We start from the raw sequence: 22,092 nt of genomic DNA on the forward strand, positions 1-22,092 counted from the left end.
CTGCAATTTACGTGCAATTAGCGTGCTATACAACTCCAAGTAACAAAAATTGACACCTAAGGTGCAGTTTACCACTAGCATCACTAGCACTTCACAGTATTAAAACACGTGTAGGGTAAAACACTTTGCTTTGCAAGGGAAGATGCGAGGAATAGAGTTTAAAAAAAAAACAAGGCCATCTATTTTGTGTTTCATGGAAAGATACAAACTTGACACTGCATTGAAGATCATGCAAGAAAATAATTAAGGGCTACTGCAGGAAAGGTTTAAGTAAGGATGTTTTTCTTTTTTTCTGCTTACATTGCTGTTCAGGTACCGCTTGCTCGTTGCCTTTAAAGATAATCGTGATTTAGATTTTTAAAATCCATAATTAATTGTTCGAAATAGACATGAAATGAAAAACTCCGGACATTTTCTTTTGGGCATTTCTATTCATCCAGTGTGATGGAAATTTTGCCCATTTTAAAGTAATTGATGCTTATTGTTTAACCTTACCGAACAATATGCTTCCAGCATTGGGTAACATACTGCCCCAAATTGATTGGACACATGATTACCCACGCGTTGATTAAGATTTTACCCAATATTTTTGTATACAGTGTACCTATCGGAAATCAAATATAGTTCCGTTCGTTTCTGGCTTTTGACGTTAGAATTTCATCCAATATCGTTAAAAAACCGTTTGAGTATTCGTTTGATTTGTATGAAGGAGTAATATTTGGCGATATGTCGAGCAATGTGGAAACCAAAATAGAATGAATCTTACTTTCGATTCTTTGCTGCATCACGTTCAGTCGATTAAGCATCTCATCTTTCATCTCGTTGATCCTAAAAGCCCTAGAAATTAAACAAGAAATAAAAGGGATAGAGGATATAAATTGATGTATTATTGTTCCGAATTCAATGCAGGTCCCTGTCTGAAAGCAGATACGACCCAATAGCGCCATCTCGAGTCCTCAAATACTCATACTTGGCCAGTTTCACGACCCATAATGCTAATGTGGTCTAAAAATATAGACCCAGCCGGCCAATCGAATGATAACATGCCAATTAACCACTCAATACATTTATACCGCAATAAATATGTTACCAAGTAGCAAAACAACTACTTTTCCTCTCAGAACATCTTAGCTCCTCTATACAAATACAATTATAGGTCAATTCATTCTCTGTAGTATTAGTAGATATCTGAAAACGTATATTTTAAGACTATGTATTTATTACACAGTCAGTGAGAATCCACACACAGTTCACTCCTTCTTTAAAGTTTATTTCCATTACTAACGGGACTACCCTGCTGATACAAATGTACAAAACTTGATAAATCACATGACAGTTTTCAAAAATAAAAGATGATGATTGAACATTAAAATTACACATGTATTTTAGCACTCAAAAGAAAAAAAAACCATTAAATGTGAAGTGTATCAAATAGTACGTTTCATGTTCAGTTTTTACATACCAACAAAAATGTACTTAAGATTGCATTACTTCAATAATGGACATCATCAAATACAACAGATGCAAGGTTTACCAAGGAGCTTCCAACTTGTGTTGGAAGCTCCTCGGTTTTACTTGCCCCATCAGGTCCCTGTTGTATAAAAGTAACCATTATGGTAACTTGCATGGAATCGTTGTTGAGCACCATTACACAGTAAAAACTGTGGTGTTAACCGGTGTACATAAAGGACCACACCAGTTATTTTACACCGGTGTTAAATAGGTGTTGTTAGATTTACACCTATAGGTGTTATTACAACACCTTTGGTTGTTACATTTACACTCTTTGGTGTTATATTCAATCATTAGGGTGTAGTTTTAACACCTCAGGGTGTGGTCCTCTATTAACACCAATTGGTGTCAGTTTTAACAATTTGCTACCCAGTTTTTACAGTATACCATAGTAGTTACCATTGATCAGCAATTTACTATAATAGTAACTTTTATGCAACGGGGCACTAATGGGGCAAGTATATAATGATAATGATGATAATAATAATAATAACAGTTTTGTATACCGCAAATTCGCGAACTAGTGTGGTACGGTATGTCACTGACACAACTCCCGTAGGACTAGCGTGCCAAAATTGATTTTTTGGTTGTTTTGGCTTCAATAGGGTCCCCTTAGGCCAAAAACGATGGGGTTCAAATTTTCAGACCCCTCCTTCCCTTTGTGGGGGGTCATTTTTGGCGCCATATTGGCCTGTACAAAGCCCAATAGGATAATCCATTGTTTTCAACCTTATTTCTCACTTTTCTTCACCAATTATATTTTTAAGTTGTCTGAGGTGTATGAGAATGAATATTTGATGATGTTGTGATGTCAATGTTTTTAAATTTTACCATATGGGGGCGGACTTTACGAAAAATGCCCCAAAATTGTAAGATATTGCCCCCAAAATATTATTTTTCCCTTTTTGGCACTAAAATTAGGACAAAAGGATTACAAAATGAAATGAATATGTCTTTTTATACAATCCAACAACAGAGGAATATATCACATGTAATGTATATCATTATTTTTGGTCAATTGATGTAAAAATCATCCCCATTTCAGGATTTTATGCAGTGAAAACCTTACTACAACACTAGAGGGCGCCATAACTTATGATAAGCACTTCCCTAAAAAAAAAATCAAATTCTAGGCACTGTAATTTTATCAATAAATTTGAAAGCTGACACATTTCAAGAGCAATTATTTCCAATGCCGATTCATAGTATGGGCATCTAATTTGTTTGATTCTACCCCGGGGGGGGGGGGGGAATAGCTGCCTTAGGCTAAAATAAAAAATCCTGGATTCTTTTTTTTTTGTTAAGTGACCTTAATTTGGTTTCTATTCAAAGATTTTTAAGGGTGAAGAAGTATATCGGGAAAAGTTACAAGGACCCAGAAATCCAAGATGGCTTCCAAAAATGGAGTTTAAAATGGCTGTTGATACTTTAAATGGACATAGCACATTTTATATACCTGAGATAGATGGAATCGGTGTCTAGACCATGGTTTCAACGATCAAAATTGGGACAAGAATACCGTTTCCTTTTTTATTTATTTAACTTTTGGAGGCCATCTTGGACTCAACATACCGGGACAGTCGGTGGTCCGGTATGTTAAAAAATCCAAGATGGCTTCCAAAATGGGGTTTGAAATTGCTGTTGCTGCTTGAAAAACCGATATAGTTTGTTCAATATCCGGGAATATGAATGTGTGTGACTACCATGGAAAAGTGAGTCTAATAATACATTAGAATAAGTTACAAGGAGAGTCGTTGGTCGAGTATGTTAAACAATAGAATATAAAATAGCCACTGTTATTTACAAGTGGACATGTAATATCCATCAAGAATATGGTTTGATGTCTAAACCATGATTTTTAAAGTCAGAAAATTAGTTACAACCGTTCGAGTGTTATGGCCTAGTGGATTGGTCTTTTGACTTTGAAAGGGTCGTGGGTTCGAATCCCAGCCATGGCATAGTTTCATTCTGCAAGAAATTTATCAACATTGTGCTGCACTCAACCCAGGTGAGGTAAATGGGTACCCGGTAGGAAGAAATTCCCTGAATGCGCGAATAAATTCCTTGAATGCTAGAGCGCCTAGGCAGCCCATCTAAGGCAGGGGTAATAATAATGGCAAGGCCCGCTGGGAGAACAGTTTTTAGATCTGAAGTGGCTTCCCTAGGTTAATATACCTATATTTATCATATCAGCAAGGGCAGTCATTGGTCTATGTCGGAAAATCCAAGATGGCGTGAAGAAATCTGAGTCTAAAGTGAATGATGTTACTTAAAAATGGACATAGTTCATTTAAAATTCACCAAGGACATATGATTTTGGTGTCCACTCAATGGTTTCATGATTATAGTGATACTTTCGACTAGTTACAAAGATATGCACTTGTCCATTTTGCCTAAAAATCGAAGAAAGTTTTCAAAATGACATCTAAAATTATTCCTAAAACTCATTAATAATGGTCAGAGTTCATACAATATTATTATGTGAGGAATAATTTGGATGTCTACATGGTGGTATAAAGGGTCAGATAATACATTCAACAAATAACAAGGATATTTAGTTTTCCATTTCGTCTAAAATCCATGGTAGATTTAAAAAATTCATCAAATGGATGCTATTACAAACTCATGAATCAATATGATAACTTATCCCATACATTTAAGTGTATATACATTTAATATTTCTCACAGGTTGGTATTGTTTGAATAATTTCTCCACTTTTAAGTAACAATAGTCATTTTGGAACCCATTTTTTAAAGCCAACTTGGATTTTAAGGCAAAATGGATAACTGCATAGTCATTGTAGCCAGTCCTTAATAAATATTTTTAATTTCAACTCTTGAAATACTAGTGTAGACACCAAAATAATATCCCCAGGTGTATGTTTAATGTTCTATATCCACTTTTAAGTAATAGCAGTCATTTAAGCAATCTTGGATTTTTGATAAACTTGACATCCGACTGTTCTTTCAACTTGAAACAATACTTGATCCTTTAAACTCTAGTGTAGACACCAAAATCAAATCCACAATGTGCATTTCTAATGAACTATGTCTACTTTTAAGAACCACAGTCAATTTAGACCCTGCATTTTGGAGGCCATATCGCATTTCTTGACATACCAGACCACTGACAGCCCTTATTTACTTATCCAAATGTCTTATTTGACCCTTGAAACCATTGGTTTAGACACCAAACTTGGGGCCGTTTTATAAAGCTGTTCGTTAGGTGGTGATCTTTTCTTACGCGCTAAACCATCGCCTATGGTGTATACCATTTACCAAAAGAAAGGATCACCAGTCGTTCTTAAAGTCGTTCTTATCTTACGAACAGCTTTATGAAACACCCACCTGATATCTCCCAGGCCGATATGAAATGAACTATGTCCGCTTTAAGTATCAGCAGCCATTTTAAGATCATTTTTTGGAATTCATCTTTGATTTTTGGACATACCAGACCACTGACTGTCCTTGTAACTTATCCTTATATTACTTGACCCAAACCAGTGGTTTAAAATTAAACATCGAAATCACATTTCCATGGACGATATGAAATCAGCTACGTCTGCTTTAAGTTTAGCAGCCATTTCAGAATAATTTTTTTGAAGCCATCATGGATTTTTGGACCCACCAGACCACTCACTGTCCTTGTAACTTTTTCCAATTTACTACTTCACCCTTAAAATCATTGAATCAAATTGCGGATTTTTAGCACACGGTAGCCTTTTTTGATGCCATCTTATATTTTCCAGGTATCCTGGGGTCATTATATTCACTCTATCCTGTGTCAACAAATTATTTTAACTCCTAGACCATGGAGTATGAAACTAATTAGGATTCTAGGGTGGATAATGAGTGAGTCGTATTCATTATTTTTAAGTGAATGGTGGCCATCTTGGATACTATCTTGAAAATAACCACTTTCCCTGATGCAGATTTTGGTAGATTTTTAGTACATTATTCCTGAGATCAATTAGTACTAAAAACTGTTGAAAAACAATGTAAGTTCGGAAGTTCTCTAAACACCACATGTTATTTCAATAATGATTATGTGCATGTGTGCGTGTGGGGGGGGGCTAAAAATATATTTTATGTGTTTCTTTCTGTCTATCAGTAATTGGAAATTAGCCGAGAAGTATATAATTGACAATTCGAATTGAAGTCCTTTAATCGTAAATTGTACTCTAGAACGAGTGGCCGAATGGTGAAAGTTGTATGCCAGTCAGTTGGGGGGGGGGGGGGGAGTAGGGGATATGGTTGGTAGGATGCTCGTCTAACTTGAAGCCTTCAGATATAGGCATTCTAACTGTCTAGGGATGATAAAATACCATAAAACAATTCATTTTTTAACCGGGCGCAAAATTACTAATACTCCTGATTTTAGTGGGTCTTGATATAGGTGACCCCCTCAGGCAGTGGGTGAGGGTGGGGAAAATTAGAACCCTATCATTTCCTGATAGATTGGACCCAAGTGAATAATCCTGCAGGAGCTGTGTCATGATATACCGTACCACACTAATATCATCATGATAAGTTATGGCGCCCTCTAGTGTTGTAGTTAGGTTTTCACTGCATAAAATCCTGAAATGGGGGTGACTTTTACATTAATTTACCAAGAATAATCATATAAATTACATGTGATGTATTCCTCTGTTATTGGACTGTACAACAAGACATATAAACTTTATTTTGTAATCTTTTTGTCCTAATTCTAGTGCCAAAAAGGGGGAAAATTATATTTTTGGGGTAATATTTTACAATTTTGGGGCATTTTTCGCAAAATCCGCCCCCCGTATGGTAAAAGTGAAAATATATTGACATCACAACATCATCAAATATTCATTCTTGTACCTCAGACAACTTAAAAATAAAATTGGCGAGGAAAAGTGAGAAATAAGGTTGAAAACAATGGATTATCCTATTGGGCTTTGTACAGGCCAATATGGCGCCAAAAAGGACCCCCCACAAAGGGAAGGAGGGGTCTGAAAATTTGAACCCCATCGTTTTTGGTCTAAGGGGACCCTATTGAAGCCAAAACAACCAAAAAATCAATTTTGGCACGCTAGTCCTACGGGATGACACACCATACCCCACTAAACTGCCTCTAAGCGGTTGAGGGAAAGGAAATATGAAGTATAAAGGAAATAGAAATAGAAATACTTTGCAGAACAAAATGTATCAAAACTAATATAGCAATTTACATTTTTTTCTCACCATATCATGAATAAAGAAATACCATCAAATGGGCCAATAAACATATAATATGACAAATTTAAGATTTAAAAAGATGAATTTCAAGCATTATTTTAAATTGCGAATTTGTAGAGGAAGATTGTTCCAAAGAAATTTGTTGCAGTTTGGTCCATTCAACAGAGATATGGCGCACATGCATCTGGCACTTATCACAAATGGACACCGGGGAGTATTTTATGAATAACATGATGACTTTCACCGATACTTTTTATAACCATACGGAATCATTCCGCCTAATTGGCCCCTTAAGCAGATTCGTCAGTGAAAATCCCTGAAGAGATACCTAATGATATATTCCCCCGACATTAAAGCTAAGGCCATCGTGTTCATTATGGAGAGTGTTTGTAGTTTCAAACAACCTTACCCTTTGTCCATTATTATAAGATAATTGATGACCATCATTGCACACACACACCCACATCCACACACACACTCACCCTCCCCACACATATGAAATTTAAAAATTGAAGAGCAAAAACCGGCGATGTTAAGAATAGGAGACTGAAAGAAAAAAAATACATAACAAAGAGGAAGACCCACAAGAAGAAGAAAATTAGGAGATGGGAAATTACGTCTAAGGGGATGTAGAACATCAAAAGGTACTGAAATACATACGATTGATATAAACAAAATGCAAACAAATGGGATAAAAATAAAGTAACTACAAACAAAATACGCATTATTACAAGGAAACTAAAGGGATTCTCTTACTTTGTCATTTGTTCAGAAACGTGAGTGAGAACTCCATGGAGCACTTCGTCGTGAGCTGTTGAGTAAAAGTAAAATAAATTAAGAAGTATTCATTATGTTCGTAATTGGTAATTCGGTTATAATTGATGTATGTGGAAGTAAACTGAATCAAAACAACACACACACGTCACGCCTTTTCGGGATAATGGTTTTACTTCTATACTACAGTATTCTATCAGATCGCAAGTACCTGCGCTTAAATAAAATTAGAAATGAATAAAATGTATGGCCGCCACATCCGTCTTGTTTCAATAAACTTCTTCTAAAAAAAGGCGCAAATCCACACTCTTCTTGGGTGCTAAATATTTATTTGATACGATATGAAAGTCATTCTAGCTTATCCAGTAGTTAACGTACATTGTGCGAGAGAATGACTAATTGAATCTAATGACAGGGAAAATGACAAATCCGTTAGTGCTTTATATGCACTACACAATTATCATATCCCTAGAATATACCACTTAAAGACATGTATACAGTACATAATTTAAATTCTGGCTTTGAAATGTACAATGATATTTGGAAATTATCTATAGTCATATCCATGAAATTACAAATATACCCCTGAAATAAGCCTACACTGTAAAAAAATGAAGTGCTAATTTAACAGTTACAGTGCTTGTATAGTGACTGCACTACGAGTGTTGATTTTCTAGTTCGAATTTGAACTAGAAAATCAACGCTTGTAGTGCAGTCACTATACAAGCCTGTAAGTGCTAAATTAGCACTTCATATTTTACAGTGTATACACCACACGATCATGGGACACCCATCATCATTATAATAAGTTAAAAAAGTTAGAGTTGTTTCCAGTAAGCATTGCATATGTATGTCTGATTATCAAATATCATTTCTTCTATCATATTTCTTTCATCCCTCATTCGCGCCAAGCCACGGCCAGGCATCCACACCTTCGTTGCCTTTACAACAAATATAGGCATATTTCGTTATATATTTTTCATTTTGAAAAATCAAAATATTATTTTTTATCTGCATCAATCATGTCAATGGTTCCATTACAATAATAATAATATAGGGTATTCATATTGCGCACATATCCACTTTGTTAGGTGCTAAAGGCGCTCCTATATATTACCCGGCTAAGCTAGGCGTTCATAGCGCACACAGCTTTTTAAGGAATTACTTCCTACCGGTACCCATTTACCTCACCTGGGTTGAGTGCAGCACATTGTGGATCAGTTTCTTGCTGAAGGAAATTACGCCATGGCTGGGATTCGAACCCACGACCCTCTGTTTCAAAGTCCGAAGACTAATGCACTGGGCCACAACGCTCCACAACTTAAGCTCCATAAACTTAAGCACATTTGAAACACAAAAGCCACCTTTACCTCTGATACATTAACTGAGAATGACACTATAATGTAGAATACGTTACAGGTGTGTGGTAAAATTGCTGATCAAAGTCATAATGGTATAAACATGATCAAAGATGAGTACAAGGTTCAACAAATGCATCAAATTCTGCCATGTACGCGCATTGCCAACCACCACTGTGCATTTCACTGGCTACATCCTTCATTTCCTCACATATCATCGCCCATCTTCTCCCTCTCTCTTTTCCTCTTATACGCGATCCCTCTCCTTTAATTTCTCTCCTTCATTCTTTTTTCTTCTTCCCCACTTCTCTTTTTATTTCGTCATTCTGCATCGTCAAAGTCAATTTCAAATCAACAATGCTTCATTTTTTGCGCAATTCCCTCATACAACTTCAACCATTTCTCCATCTTTCTTTCTCTCTCTTTCTCAGGCACGGTTCTTCTTCTCCCATTTCTCTACTCCTCCTCCTACTGCTGCTGTTGTTGTTGTTCTTCTTCTTCTTCTCCTTCTTCCTCTTCTACACCTTTTCTTTGTTTCTTCTTCTTATTCTTCTTATTCCTTTTCTTATCCTTCTTCTTATACTTCTTCTTCTCCTTACTCTTCTTTTCTTCTTCTCCTCCTCCTCCTCCTTCAAAATTCTTGCTTTATTCTTCTTCTCATCCCCCTTCTTCTCCTCCTTCTCCTACTACTTCCTCTTCTTCTTCTTCACCTTTCTTCCCGAGCATTGATTTTTCCTTTGTCATTATGCATACATCTTCAAAAAATGAATTCTAAATTATGTATTTCCTTTTTAATCTGGAAAAAAAATCAACAATGCTTCGTCACATCACCGTGATGAGGATGATGTTCTAAATGCCAGCGCGATATGATCATGCTGAAAGCTTTACGCATTAAAAATAAAGAGAGATAAAATATACATCCTCCCATTATTGAAATGGGTTCAATTGTGAGGACTGTTGAATTATCTAGTTACCAATTATCACCATCTCCTTGGTAACACAACTGGGTTGCCCGGCCAACGCTTATTAATAAGTAAATGTAATATTCACCATGTTCACGATGCGCTTACGTAACACGTTTTAAATGTATGTTATTATCTGATGGAAAAGTAGATTTTAATGGCGGTGAACGCGGTAATAATTGAGGTAGGCGAAACCATTGTTTAACCATGAAGCTATTTGTAAAAGCTCTATGGTTTAACGTCTCTTTTCCGCAATCTTCCAAAGAGACTCAGCTGTCTTGACTTTCATTCTAATTCGTGTATTGGGTATCTCATTCTCAAGTAGCCGATTAATGGATTGATGAGAACGTGATTTTGGTCGATGAAAATATAATTGTCTCTCAGCCCCCCCCCCTCTTAACAAAAGTAAAATGATTATATACATGTACATAGAAATGATAATCAAAACCAAAATAATAGTGATACTGATATTAATCATGATAATAATACTTGACAAATAATAATGATGGTGATGATGATGATGATGATGATGAATAGTTATAAGAATAATAATAATAACAAGGCAAACGCCAAGCGTCGTCTCGCATGCATATTGCAGTCATGAAGAGAATGCATGTCAAAACTATAGGTCATGTCATTAGTGGAACAAACAGATAAGGTCGTGCCATTAGTGGAACAAACAGATGCAAAAAGCATCCGAACATACAGTAACAGTCAGATGTCTTTAATACCTGTTTTGAAGCTATAGAAAGTTATTGGGTGTACAACACGATTGTGCCAGTCATGGAAATTTCATTGACCTTTGACCTTATTCCAATTCGACTCATATTCGAACTTGACCTGTGCCTTTAGGAGATGGACCTCTAGTATGAATTTGGTGATCCCAACTCGAAGCTATAGAAAGTTATTGGGTGTACAACTCAATTGTTGGCGACGACGCCGCCGACACCGCCGACGCCGGAAATAGTGATACCTATGTCTCGCTCCGCTACGCAGGCGAGACAAAAATGATAAGAAACGCCATCGTAGTAATAAGCACAGTCATCAAAATCAATATAAATGATACAAATAATGTTCTCAAGGTGACACTCAAAACACCGCCAATCGAATTTAATAACACAACTGAAATCATAGTCGGTTATCACTGACGTTCAACACACATTAAAATTGATTGATTTCTTTATTATGTTATTGCAAGTTTATGGTTATGGCAAAAACTAAGGGGATCACATACGCCTGACGTTGAAAACACGTTTGCAATTACATTACGAATTGAATGCAGCAGCATTAATTCATTAGCACTATGGCATGTATGGTGCATGGTCAATGGTGTGTGAAATCGAAATTGATATACAGTTTCCCTCGAGGTAACTTTTTTTTTTCATTCGGATATCATCACGGACATTGCAGATAGACTGCATCTCAAAAACGAAACCCTGTAGGGGACACGTACAACCGCCAAACAAAGTAGGAAAATAAAGCAAAGGGAAGCGGGAAGATGAAACATACAATTTTTCAAAATATAACCATTTATGTCAATGTCAGAATCTATTACAAAATCGATTTTTGAATGGAAAATTTGAAGACAAAAATGCTTCGGTGATTCGTTTCATTGCAACTTTGTTAAAAACAAAATTTGGGTTCAATTCCCTAATGCTCCACACTGATAAATGAACAGCCAAAAACTTTTTTAATGTTATATATTTTGTTTTGATTACAATGTGATCATGACAGCTCTATCAAATTTTCAGGAGGTATAAGTATCAGTGAAGGAAAATATCAAGATGCTGAACTCCAAAGCCAAAAGGAGAAGCAAGCCTTAACATTTAATGTATTTAAAGAAAAACAAATCTCGGAGCAGCTCTTCATTGGTACCTTGAAACTTCTTGTCAGGTATTTTGAAATGTTATTTGTAATTAACGTCTAACTCCTCCAATATTCTACTTGTTACAACGAATCGAAAACAAATGTACAAATTCAATGCATTGATCTAACATAAAGCCAGATGATGCCACATATCATGCATATGGTAAACGTATTGCCACTTTTGGCTAACCCTTATACGAGTATCAACCTAACAATCACAATATGAAAATTGATGTTCCAGTTGTTGCTGATACAGGTAATGTTTAAGGTACTTTTCATAGGTTTCCTTGATTAAAAATACACTTAAGGCGCTTTGAGTTTTACCGTACTAACAAGGTCAAATGGTGCTTTGCCCTATTTGGTAGGGAAAGGGAAAAACTTTAAGATTTGGTAGGGAAAGGGAAAAGCTTTAAGATAAAAAAAGAGAAGCAGATATCTGTCACATTAAAGGTATTGTTTTACTTTGTGACCAGCCGATTTAAAAGATTCTCAAACCAAGATGAAACATGTGTACAAGTGCATGTATTAGAACTAATAAACCCTGAAAACAACCATTATTGAGAATGAAAATCTAAAACAAGAAGGCAAACCCCGATTTTGTAAATAGACGTCTTATAGACGCCTAAATAGTACACATAAGTGTATGAGATGAAATTAAGATGGTGTTTCCGGTCACTTTATATTTCAATTTTTCTAAGCACTAAATAATCATTTTTGAACGGAATTTTTTCTGGGCCTCATTTTTGTAACATATCACAGACAGAGGTGACAAGTGTGACCTTCTAGCTCAGAATTTTTCAAACCAATGTTAACCAATCACTTTAAGTTCAAATGTTCCTTATTGTCATTCGGTCACGTGAGGCAAAACAACTACTGATGTAAAATATGATAATTATTTCCTTCATATGGAAAACAAAAAAAATGAAGTTTGTGCATGTACCACTGTTATGATGCTTCATGGACTTATTATTTACTTTATCATGGCATTATGATTATACATTCACTGCCTTGCACCGAGAAATTTATGTCTTGTCACATACCGTTTTCAATTTCTCGGATTTATTTATCGCGATTGCTGTCATGGCTGTGGGCGGCGGTTAGGAAACTAGGTCACGGGCTTGGTCATACTGCGCCCTTTCATAGAACAGATATTGCATTTGCATCGCATAAATGTGTGCATTCACATCACAATCTCTACTATTCAATATAAATTATTGAAGATTGGTGCAACACAGATAGCAAATAAGATGAATATAATTGGGTTTTAATTCTTTTAATGATATGATGGCGATGATGACTTTGGTTTAACTGGTGATGATGGTAATGGTTATGGTAGTGTAACTGGTGTGGACAAGAATGGATGAAAGATGAAGGTGTTTCAAATCAGAGGGGGGGGTCTACATTAGGCATATTTCCATCTTATTTTCTTCTTACAAAAAATGGTTAAATTTGACTAAATGACATAAAATCACTTTCCACATATTAAACCTTTTTTTTCCTTCTAATGCAGTTTCATGGCACAGAAATAAAAAGAAAAATCAAGCGTGGGTGGTGCAGCGCCCCAGGTATTGTGGAAAATGTGTAAAAAATAAAAAAATGTAGCCAAAATGCCCTCCAATTTGTAGTGAAGATCTCTGACTATCTCTAGTCGTTCCCAGGGCCATAGTGTAATACCCTTTTGTCAAGTATTGCTGTGAAGGTTCATATAATAGACAGTAAGGCAAGAGGTGGGGGGTCTTTCGAAACAAGGATACGTGAAACAGTCAGTCATCTACCCCCCCCCCCTTCCCCGATCCGCTTGAATGTGATACGCCTATATAGTTATTCTATAGCCCCATAACGCCATTGTGTTTTACAACGTTTGCTACAGTTTCCTCAGGAACGTGAGAGTATCTTCCCAGTGATGTTCGTGATACCCCATCCGAAACACACGCAAGCACGCACATCCACATTCACACACCCCACATACACCCTCGCCCTCTTCCTCCTCTCCCCCCCCCCCTCTATCCCCCTTCTCTCTCTCTCTTTATCTGTTGATCTTTCTTAATCTCAATCATACCAACACATACACACCCATACACCATGTACATCCTCCCACCCAGCACACGTGTCAGAAATATAGCCCTAGATCCATTTGTCATGGTTTAAACTCAAAATTGAATTATTATTTGTTTCACCTCACCATGGATGGGGGCTCAAAGTGATATTTATTTGATTTATGATTGTATTTGTTTTCATTTGAGCGTGATGACTTCCATCTGCACCCTCTTCTTCACTCTTGAGAGGTATGGATCTATATGCATGGTCGATAATATCATAAATGTGTGAAAACAAACGGGTTATCAGTGGAGGAGCTGTCAATCCGTGATATAAAGCACCTACAAACGTGATGTTATCTCGAAAGAAATGATTTAATAAGGACTAACAGAATGAGACGATGAATAATTCAAAGAAGAAAAAATAATGATCATAGAAATAAGTGTCTTACATTATTTTGAATATAGACTGATATTGAATTTGAATTTGTTAACAAAGTTCATTCATTTGCACTCTACAAACAAATCAGTCAAAAATGACTAGTTAATAGGGTCAGCTGGGTGCAACTGTTATTCTAGTCATATTTCACTATTTTCTAGTCATATTGTACTAGAAAAGAGTTATTTCTGACTAGAATATATGTCAGAAATATGAATATCAGTGATTGCCATATCAGTTGCTCCCAGCTGACTACTGGTCTAGTCAATTTGACTGATTTGTTTTAAGAGTGTGGCATAAACATTTTGTTTTAAAATATATACAATGATAACATAATCAAAAATATTCGTAACTGTATGTCGTATAAATCAGTAATGTACCAATACATTTTCCATAGATTTCCAATTATTATACAGATACACATCAGTATAGACAAAGAGAAAATGACGAATTGAAATTTAATATAGAGAAGACATCATATTAAGTTATCTATTTATCGAATACAGATCAGGAATTAAATAAATGTATAATGTTAGAGATATATCTTTGGCTTTGGTCGAGTAACGATAACTTGAATGAAACAAAATAAAAATGTAGTTGTTGTTAAAACTCACCTCCCTGTATTGTACAAGATAATTACACATAATGATTTAAGATGATGATTAAGGTTGTTTCTTATTACTTCATCCATATGTTTGTTTATTTTCATCCATATTCATAAGGATATGGTTGTCTTTACATTACTGTTCCTGTTACGAGATTGAATCGAATTATAAGCATACGCTGTCATCGAATTAGAAGTCAATTCCTAAGGGCAGGTCAAGTTTTTTCTTCTACTCAAATATCGCTTCGTTTCTATTTATATCTTGTTATGAGCGCTATCACACATCCCATCAACTCGCATCTTTACCATGAGGTCACACCTGTGAAACCGTCCCCATAAGAGACCCGTAATATGCCATTAAAAATACCTGTGGTAGATCCGGGGTCGGTTTCAGTAAAATGGCTGAGGCATCATGAGGGATGTAAGGTTTCAAGGAGAATGACACCATTTGAACGAGCTAGTTTTGTAAGAAAATATTAACAAAATCTAAGAACGTGATCAATGAAAGCTTGGAAGCAATTAGACAAACACTGAAAAAGTTGTAAGCATTTGAAAACTGAAATCATCTATGCTTCGATGTTCATTTTGGCAATACAACCAAGATTTTTGATATTACACAGGTACAACTCCATCCTTTGAAATATTCCCTAAAATATAAGTGTTTTTTTTTCTTGTTCATTCTAGTGATACTGAAAATTGCTTTTCCATGATCTATTTTACGAAATCTCTATACATGTTTTTGTTTATTCCATGAGAAAAGACTCGATCGTTTAATAGACTTGATAGGCGATTTTAAGTATTATAATTTGTTGAAAACTAATACATGGGATACAATTTCTATATCATACATGTTGGTCGTAGTGCCAAGAAAAAATCTATCAACATTAACTAATTTCCACAATTAAATGCTCATATACTTTTTTGTTCATATTATCATAAATTTATTTTTCTTTGTTTTGCTTTGAATATGTTGTCCTTACAAAATCTACCTTGTTCCAACCGTTTTATTCTCATTTAAGACATATACGCAAGTACAGCTATGGGTTCGAAGTGTGGCCTGCATCCCAATTCATCCCTTTAGTGTCTAAGTCTTACACGTCTACCTCTTGAATGTCATTCACATGACTAGGGTTACTCATTAGCAAAATGTCATTGAATTAATCAGCAAATCGACAAACGTCTCAGCACCGGTTTTTTTCCCTAAATATCGATTCTTGGTGAGCAAATCCTCAAATTGAGAAGTCTGTACTTGACCAATTACCTGATTATATCTTGAATATTAAAACCTACGTAAATGTAGGAATTGAATTAATATAGAAAGTAATGGAATTCTTTGTCAATGATAACTTTCATACCCATCCAATTAAGTTATAGTTAAATTCGAAATGGGAGAGGACGGTCTTTTAAAATTTTCAACAAGAAAATCCTAGGTTTGTGCCAAAAATGTAATGTCATCTGACTGCATCTCCGAATACATGTGATAGGTTCAAGAGATAATCCTAACCATTATGAAATGAATACCTTTACTCAAGAAAGTAAAGAATTTAAAGCTAAGATTGAAAAAAAAATCAATAATTTCAGGCACTTTTGGACAATGTTGGATGGAATTTCGGGATATAAATCACAAACAAGATAGGCTAATGTATAAACAATAATATCCCATGTTTAATTCAGTTTTGCCAAGAAATGGACTTGTATGTCGCTTGTGTCGTTCTTTACAAATACAACTCTCTGTTTGTACACACTTAACATGTTGGGCAACGCACTGTCCACTGTGTTGGGAATTGTATGTTGGTAAATACAATATAAATATTTATATTTTCTTGACAACTATTATCCCATTGAACACATTTATTATTATCCAGTTATTGGTTTTTATTACCCAATTTGGACAGATTTTAACCAATAGTTGTGTGGACAGTATTTCGCCCAGTGAGAGTTAAAATTGGGCCATTTTCCCCCTTTTTAAGAGGGCAAAATGATTTTCTCATTTTTAAGTTCTTTCATCATCAACAGCTGTTAGTAATAACACCCATCAGTGATAGAATAAGAGGTTTTATATAGTTCACTATAACCCAGCTTTAAGCAGATTGGATCCCGTAATACAGTGCGTCCCACAAAAAACGAAACTGAGATTTATCGATGATTTATCATAACTTGATCACAAATAAAATAGACAAATGACCTACCATTTTAAAGCTTAGAATCTACTCTTTCATCTGAAATTACTTAAATGATTTCTCATTCACGCAAAAGTGAGCAAAAAACAATTTAAAAGGGAATTTTAAAAAGTCACTTGGCGGGCCGTATCTGGGTTTTAAAAAGAAAACCACATTTTTAGATAGTTTAATATCTGCTCTTTAATTTGATACCTCAATTACGGAAAATCGTCAAGGAATAACAAAGTTCTGTTTATTTGAAATAAGGCTTGAATTTCAATAATTTCAAAAAATTAAGAGGTTTTACAGGCTGGCGTTCAAACTCACGCTCCGTTTTGTTGACCATGTTGGCGATCAGCCATGCCCGTGCGATAGCTTTTGTGGGAAAGTGGTGAAAACACGTTTATTTAATGAAATTATGGAAATACAAGCATTATTTCGAGAGATCATAACTTTTTTTACTTCTTGATCATTTTTTTTTATTAAGGTATCAAATAAAAGAGCAGATATTGAACTTTTTAGTCATGTGACTCTTTTCTTTAAATCTAGATATCCCCCCCCCGCCAAATGAGTTTTTGGCATCCTTTCTTTGAATTGTTTTTTGCTCACTCGTGCGTGAATGAGGAATAATCGAAGTAGTATCAGATGAAAGAGGAGATTCTAAGCTTTACATTGGTAGGTCATTTGTCTATTTCATTTATGATTAAGTTATGATAAATCATCACTAAATCTCGGCTTCGTTTTTTCTGGGACGCACTGTATAGAGCATAGCGATTGATGATCGTGCATGAGGCTGATTTGTACGACTGGTCGGGGGTGGATTGGTTGCACTTATCATTTTGCGATACAAATCGTAAAAATCCCAACCATGACCACTCGCTAAGCCTTATGTTACAGGGCCCGGGTTGCAATCTTCTTTACATATCTATAAGTCACTTTTATTTTTCTCCTATCAAACAAACCATTATCGAATAAATTCAAATTTAAATAGGATTTAATAGGATTATGAAACGGCGGATGATTTACTTGATCAATAATTCCAAGTCATACCGCTTACAATCAATAAAACGCAGTGCATTTTTTAAGTCATTTGTTAATACGATGTATTTGATGAAAGTCTTGTCATTCGTATTTTGACGGCCATATGAGCAGGGTCGTTGCCGGGGTATTTTAAATCTGGTGGGGGTGAGACGCTCTCATGTTTTTTTATTTGTTCATTATTCAATTGCGGGGTTATGGTTACAAAACTTACATATAATAAACCTCTCATTTTTTTGTTATTCTGTCTTCTATGTTCCTTATTCTATCTTTTTTCATCTTTTTTTTTAAGACTGACATTTTCCGGGGTAAAGCTAAAGACCAAATATGAATCTCAATATTTCTCCTTTCTGGGGCGTGGGTTTTCATGACGTAAAAAGTCGTATGGGCGAAACCCCCTGTCGAAACCCGTATCCACTATACTCTAAGAACAAAATAGAAGAAAATGAATCCAGATTACAACAACAACAAATAAGGGCAGCACAATTTTGAAAATCCAAAAAGGCTTTTCCTTTGGTTTTTCATGTTTACTCCCCAGAGGCTATGACAACAAGCTATCCTATTCGGTTTCCTACAAATCACAACAACATTAAATGGTCTGGCTTCAAGATAACATGAACAGTCAAGATGCAATTTAGAAATTAAAATAATGATCATATTACGCACGGATTTATGACGCAGGTGATATTCCCACAAGAAAAAAAAGGAAGAGGTCGACACAATGCACATAATTTTAAACAAGAGAAACTTAATGCCGGTTGTTTCTAATGCAAAAGACAGAATTGGTTTGAAGGCTTGCATGGTGGCTTGTACAATTGCTGATGTGGTTTACGGTACACCATGTGGAGTGTTATAGAAACAGTGGATAGAAGAAGAGAAGAAATGGATAGGCGAGAAAGTGGAAATTTGAGAGGAGAGTATTCTTTCTTGAAAGTAGTCCTGAAAAGGACTGTAAACCAGAAGGAATGTTGAGTGAGAACAGCTTGAGTAGTAGAGCTGATGAGGAGATGCTGGCTTGTGTCGGCGAGTAGAGATGATGAGTAGTAGAGAGACTCGACGTTTCGAACAGGTTGACCAGGGGCGGAACCAGCCTTCGCCAATAGGGGGGGGGGGGGCCGGAATTTTTTTCAGCCATATTTTCCCCGATCGGCCGCTCGAATATGATTTTTGCCGGGATTTTTTGTTTCTTTGAAGGGGTAGTCCTAATGGTCACTTTTTAGCTTTATTCTTATGAAACATAAATGTATAATACCATAATCCTTATTTATATCATGCGCGAGCTAATTTTTTTGGAAATCTTATGTACTTTTTCCTAAAATTTTGAACATTCTGGGAAATGTTTGTCTTCCTGAAAAAAAAGATGTCTATGCAAGTTAATAATTACTACGAACGTAAAGAGTGAGCAGTCCGCAGTCCGCCCGCATGTCTTAACTTGAAAGAAGGAAGATGTAAAACCAAGATTTAGCTACAGCTTTAATTATATCACTTTCAGAATGAAGAAAATAAATAATGTTTAATACATAATATATATTCACAACGTTTATACCATAAAAACTTTAAGAATATAATCAACCAATAAATGAATGAATAAATAGCTGAATAAATAAATAAATGCTCAATAGCTTTGCCGGCAAAGTCATCTATTTTAATTTATGTATACATTCCATGTATTTTATAACTCAGTACAATCACGATGATTATGTTCATGTTCATGTTATTATGTTACTGGTATGTTCATTGTTATGTTATTCTGTGAATTTTATGTTTGTTGCAAGAATTGTCAAGTTATACAATTATCCGTTTAGCGGACAAATAAATGAAATGAAATGAAATGAAGTGATGGAAAAGGTACTGTTAAATACTTGCTTGCAATTAGCCATGAAGACGTTACACATTTTTAAAAATCAAATAATGCGAGCGCGAAGCGCGAGCCGAAATTTTTTGACATTTTTACCTAAGGAATGGAAATTCTTAGCATATTTTTTTTAACAGAATAGGTATATAATCAAACATGCGAGCACGAAGCGTGAGCAAAAAATTTCGAGATTTAGACCTACTGAACAAGACACTCTATTCAATTAGTTTTGTAAATCATGAAAAGGATGAGTAAGTGGGGATCTTCCTTACATTAATAATGCGAGCGCAGAGCGCGAGCAGAAAATTTTTGTATACGTTTTGAACTGCTCGAAATTGTACCTGTTTTGGACTGCTTGAATTTGGCCATGAAGACGTTACATATTTCAACATTCAAATATTGCGAGCGCGAAGCGCGAGCAGAAATATTTTTACCTTTTTTACCTGAATAATGGAAATGCTAAGCACTTTTTGTAATCTTGGAAGGACTCTAAGTATATAAACTAAACTTTATTGATGCGAGCACGAAGCGCGAGCGGAAAAATTCTGGACACTCTATTCATGTTTTGTAAATCATGAAAAGGATATCCGCGAGCAGACAATTTTTGATATTGTGATCTGAAACTGGATAATGATTTAAATAGAGAACAATCTGCGTATTGTACCTTTCTTATCATGAAAATCAGTAAAGCGGGCGCAAAGCGCGAGCTACAAACATATGATATTCCGATCTAACAAAGGGTCAATTTAAGCTCTGTATTGCAAACACTTTGTGGGAAAATTGTGAATCGTGATGGATGACAGTTAAAAAAGAGCTGATGTATTTTATTATTATTACTTTGAGTTTTTACATAGGACCGGGACATTCTATAAGGGCATTATGTCATCATAAGAAAATGATGACTATCTTCCTATTTCTCTTCCTAAGCATGAGAGCGCGAAATCTGTTAATATTATGGCCTGAAAACTGGACATTTAAAGCACTTTTGTAATTATGCATAAAATGCATGATATCTATCAATGCGAGCGGAAATCGCGAGCCGAAATTTTTGATAAACTGTCATCAAAGTAGTTTGATTTAGAATTAATATTGGGATATACATAACTCACTAATCAAAATGCTAGCGTGCAGCGCTAGCTGATACGTTTTGACAATCTGACCTGAATAGGGAACTTTTTGAGAACTTTATGGAATACAGGAAAATAATAGGTACCTGACAAATCAAATTTTGCGAGCGCGCAGCGCAAGCAGAAAATGATAATATTCAGACCATAACACAGACATTTTTACAGAGCACTTTTTTAAAATCAATTTGTAAATCAAACAAAATAATGAAAGTTCAATTTCCCAGCTGAAATATGTTTTGTATATTGACTTCAAAGTTTGATATTTCAAGCTCCATATTGAGCAAGATATGCAAATCCCCTAAAAGACAATAAGAGCGCGAAGCGCGAGCGAAAATTTTATATCCTAACAAAAAGATTTTTCAAAAAATTATTTTCAAAGTCCTCCCTCATGTTATTTTATTCAATCATGTCCCTGCTCTTATGTTTGCCTTTCTTCTTTTCTCCTCTCTTTTCCCTTCCTTTCTTTTTCCCTTTTTTCTTTACTCCGCCAATTGGGGGGGGGGGCTGGCCCCTCGGGCCCCCTGGATCCGCCTATGAGGTTGACCGTCCGTCTTCAGGAGACTCCTGAAGACGGACAGTCCATTTCTTCTCTTCTTCTATCCACTGTTTCTATAACACTCCACACGGTGTACCGTAAACCACATCAGCAACAGAAGTGGTTTGTCGTATAAAGCCTATAGGATGGCGCAGAAATCAATGAGTTCATGGTCAGCATGGTCAGAGTTTGTCTTTCCACCGGATATTTTCGATTTGAGTACACAACACAAAAACTGTGCTGTTTATACGTTACAACACCGGTCATTCTAGTCAGATGTCAGATTTTGGGGGTTAGATCAACACCTTTTCTTCAACACTCGACAACTTTTATTACAGCACCTTCGGTATTTACCACGGAGAAGGGGGGCTTACATTGACGAGTGGATACCATGCGCGACAAAGAAAAACACGTAAACAGGATGTTTTTTTCAAGATAGGGCACGTTACGTACGTAACGTAATAAGGGTGTCAATAACACTGAAATAATGAAGAAAAAAGGATATCTATATCGATAAGAAAGCTACGCGTTTAGGGTCACATTTGCGAGGGCATAACAAGACTAATGTTTCAAGGATACACTTGCTGCCCCAACATTCAACACTACGCGTTTAGAGTCTGAT

General features: G+C 35.7%; 1 protein-coding gene across 2 annotated transcripts in view; it reads right to left on the bottom strand.

The window, feature by feature from the left end:
* Nucleotides 1-22,092, bottom strand: part of LOC121419870 (high affinity cGMP-specific 3',5'-cyclic phosphodiesterase 9A-like) — a 54,778-nt gene that overhangs the window by 22,250 nt on the left and 10,436 nt on the right. The window contains exons 5-7 of one of the 2 annotated variants that reach the window (XM_041614331.1): nt 7,474-7,528; nt 767-837; nt 301-330 (exon numbers count right to left, since the gene is read on the bottom strand). In XM_041614331.1, coding sequence (XP_041470265.1) covers nt 301-330; nt 767-837; nt 7,474-7,528 — 156 coding nt within the window. The remainder of the gene's footprint in view (nt 1-300; nt 331-766; nt 838-7,473; nt 7,529-22,092) is intronic. The other variant, XM_041614332.1, reaches the window with a different exon arrangement.

The sequence above is a fragment of the Lytechinus variegatus genome, chromosome 8 (assembly GCF_018143015.1).
Source record: "Lytechinus variegatus isolate NC3 chromosome 8, Lvar_3.0, whole genome shotgun sequence".
Classification (NCBI taxonomy): domain Eukaryota; kingdom Metazoa; phylum Echinodermata; class Echinoidea; order Temnopleuroida; family Toxopneustidae; genus Lytechinus; species Lytechinus variegatus.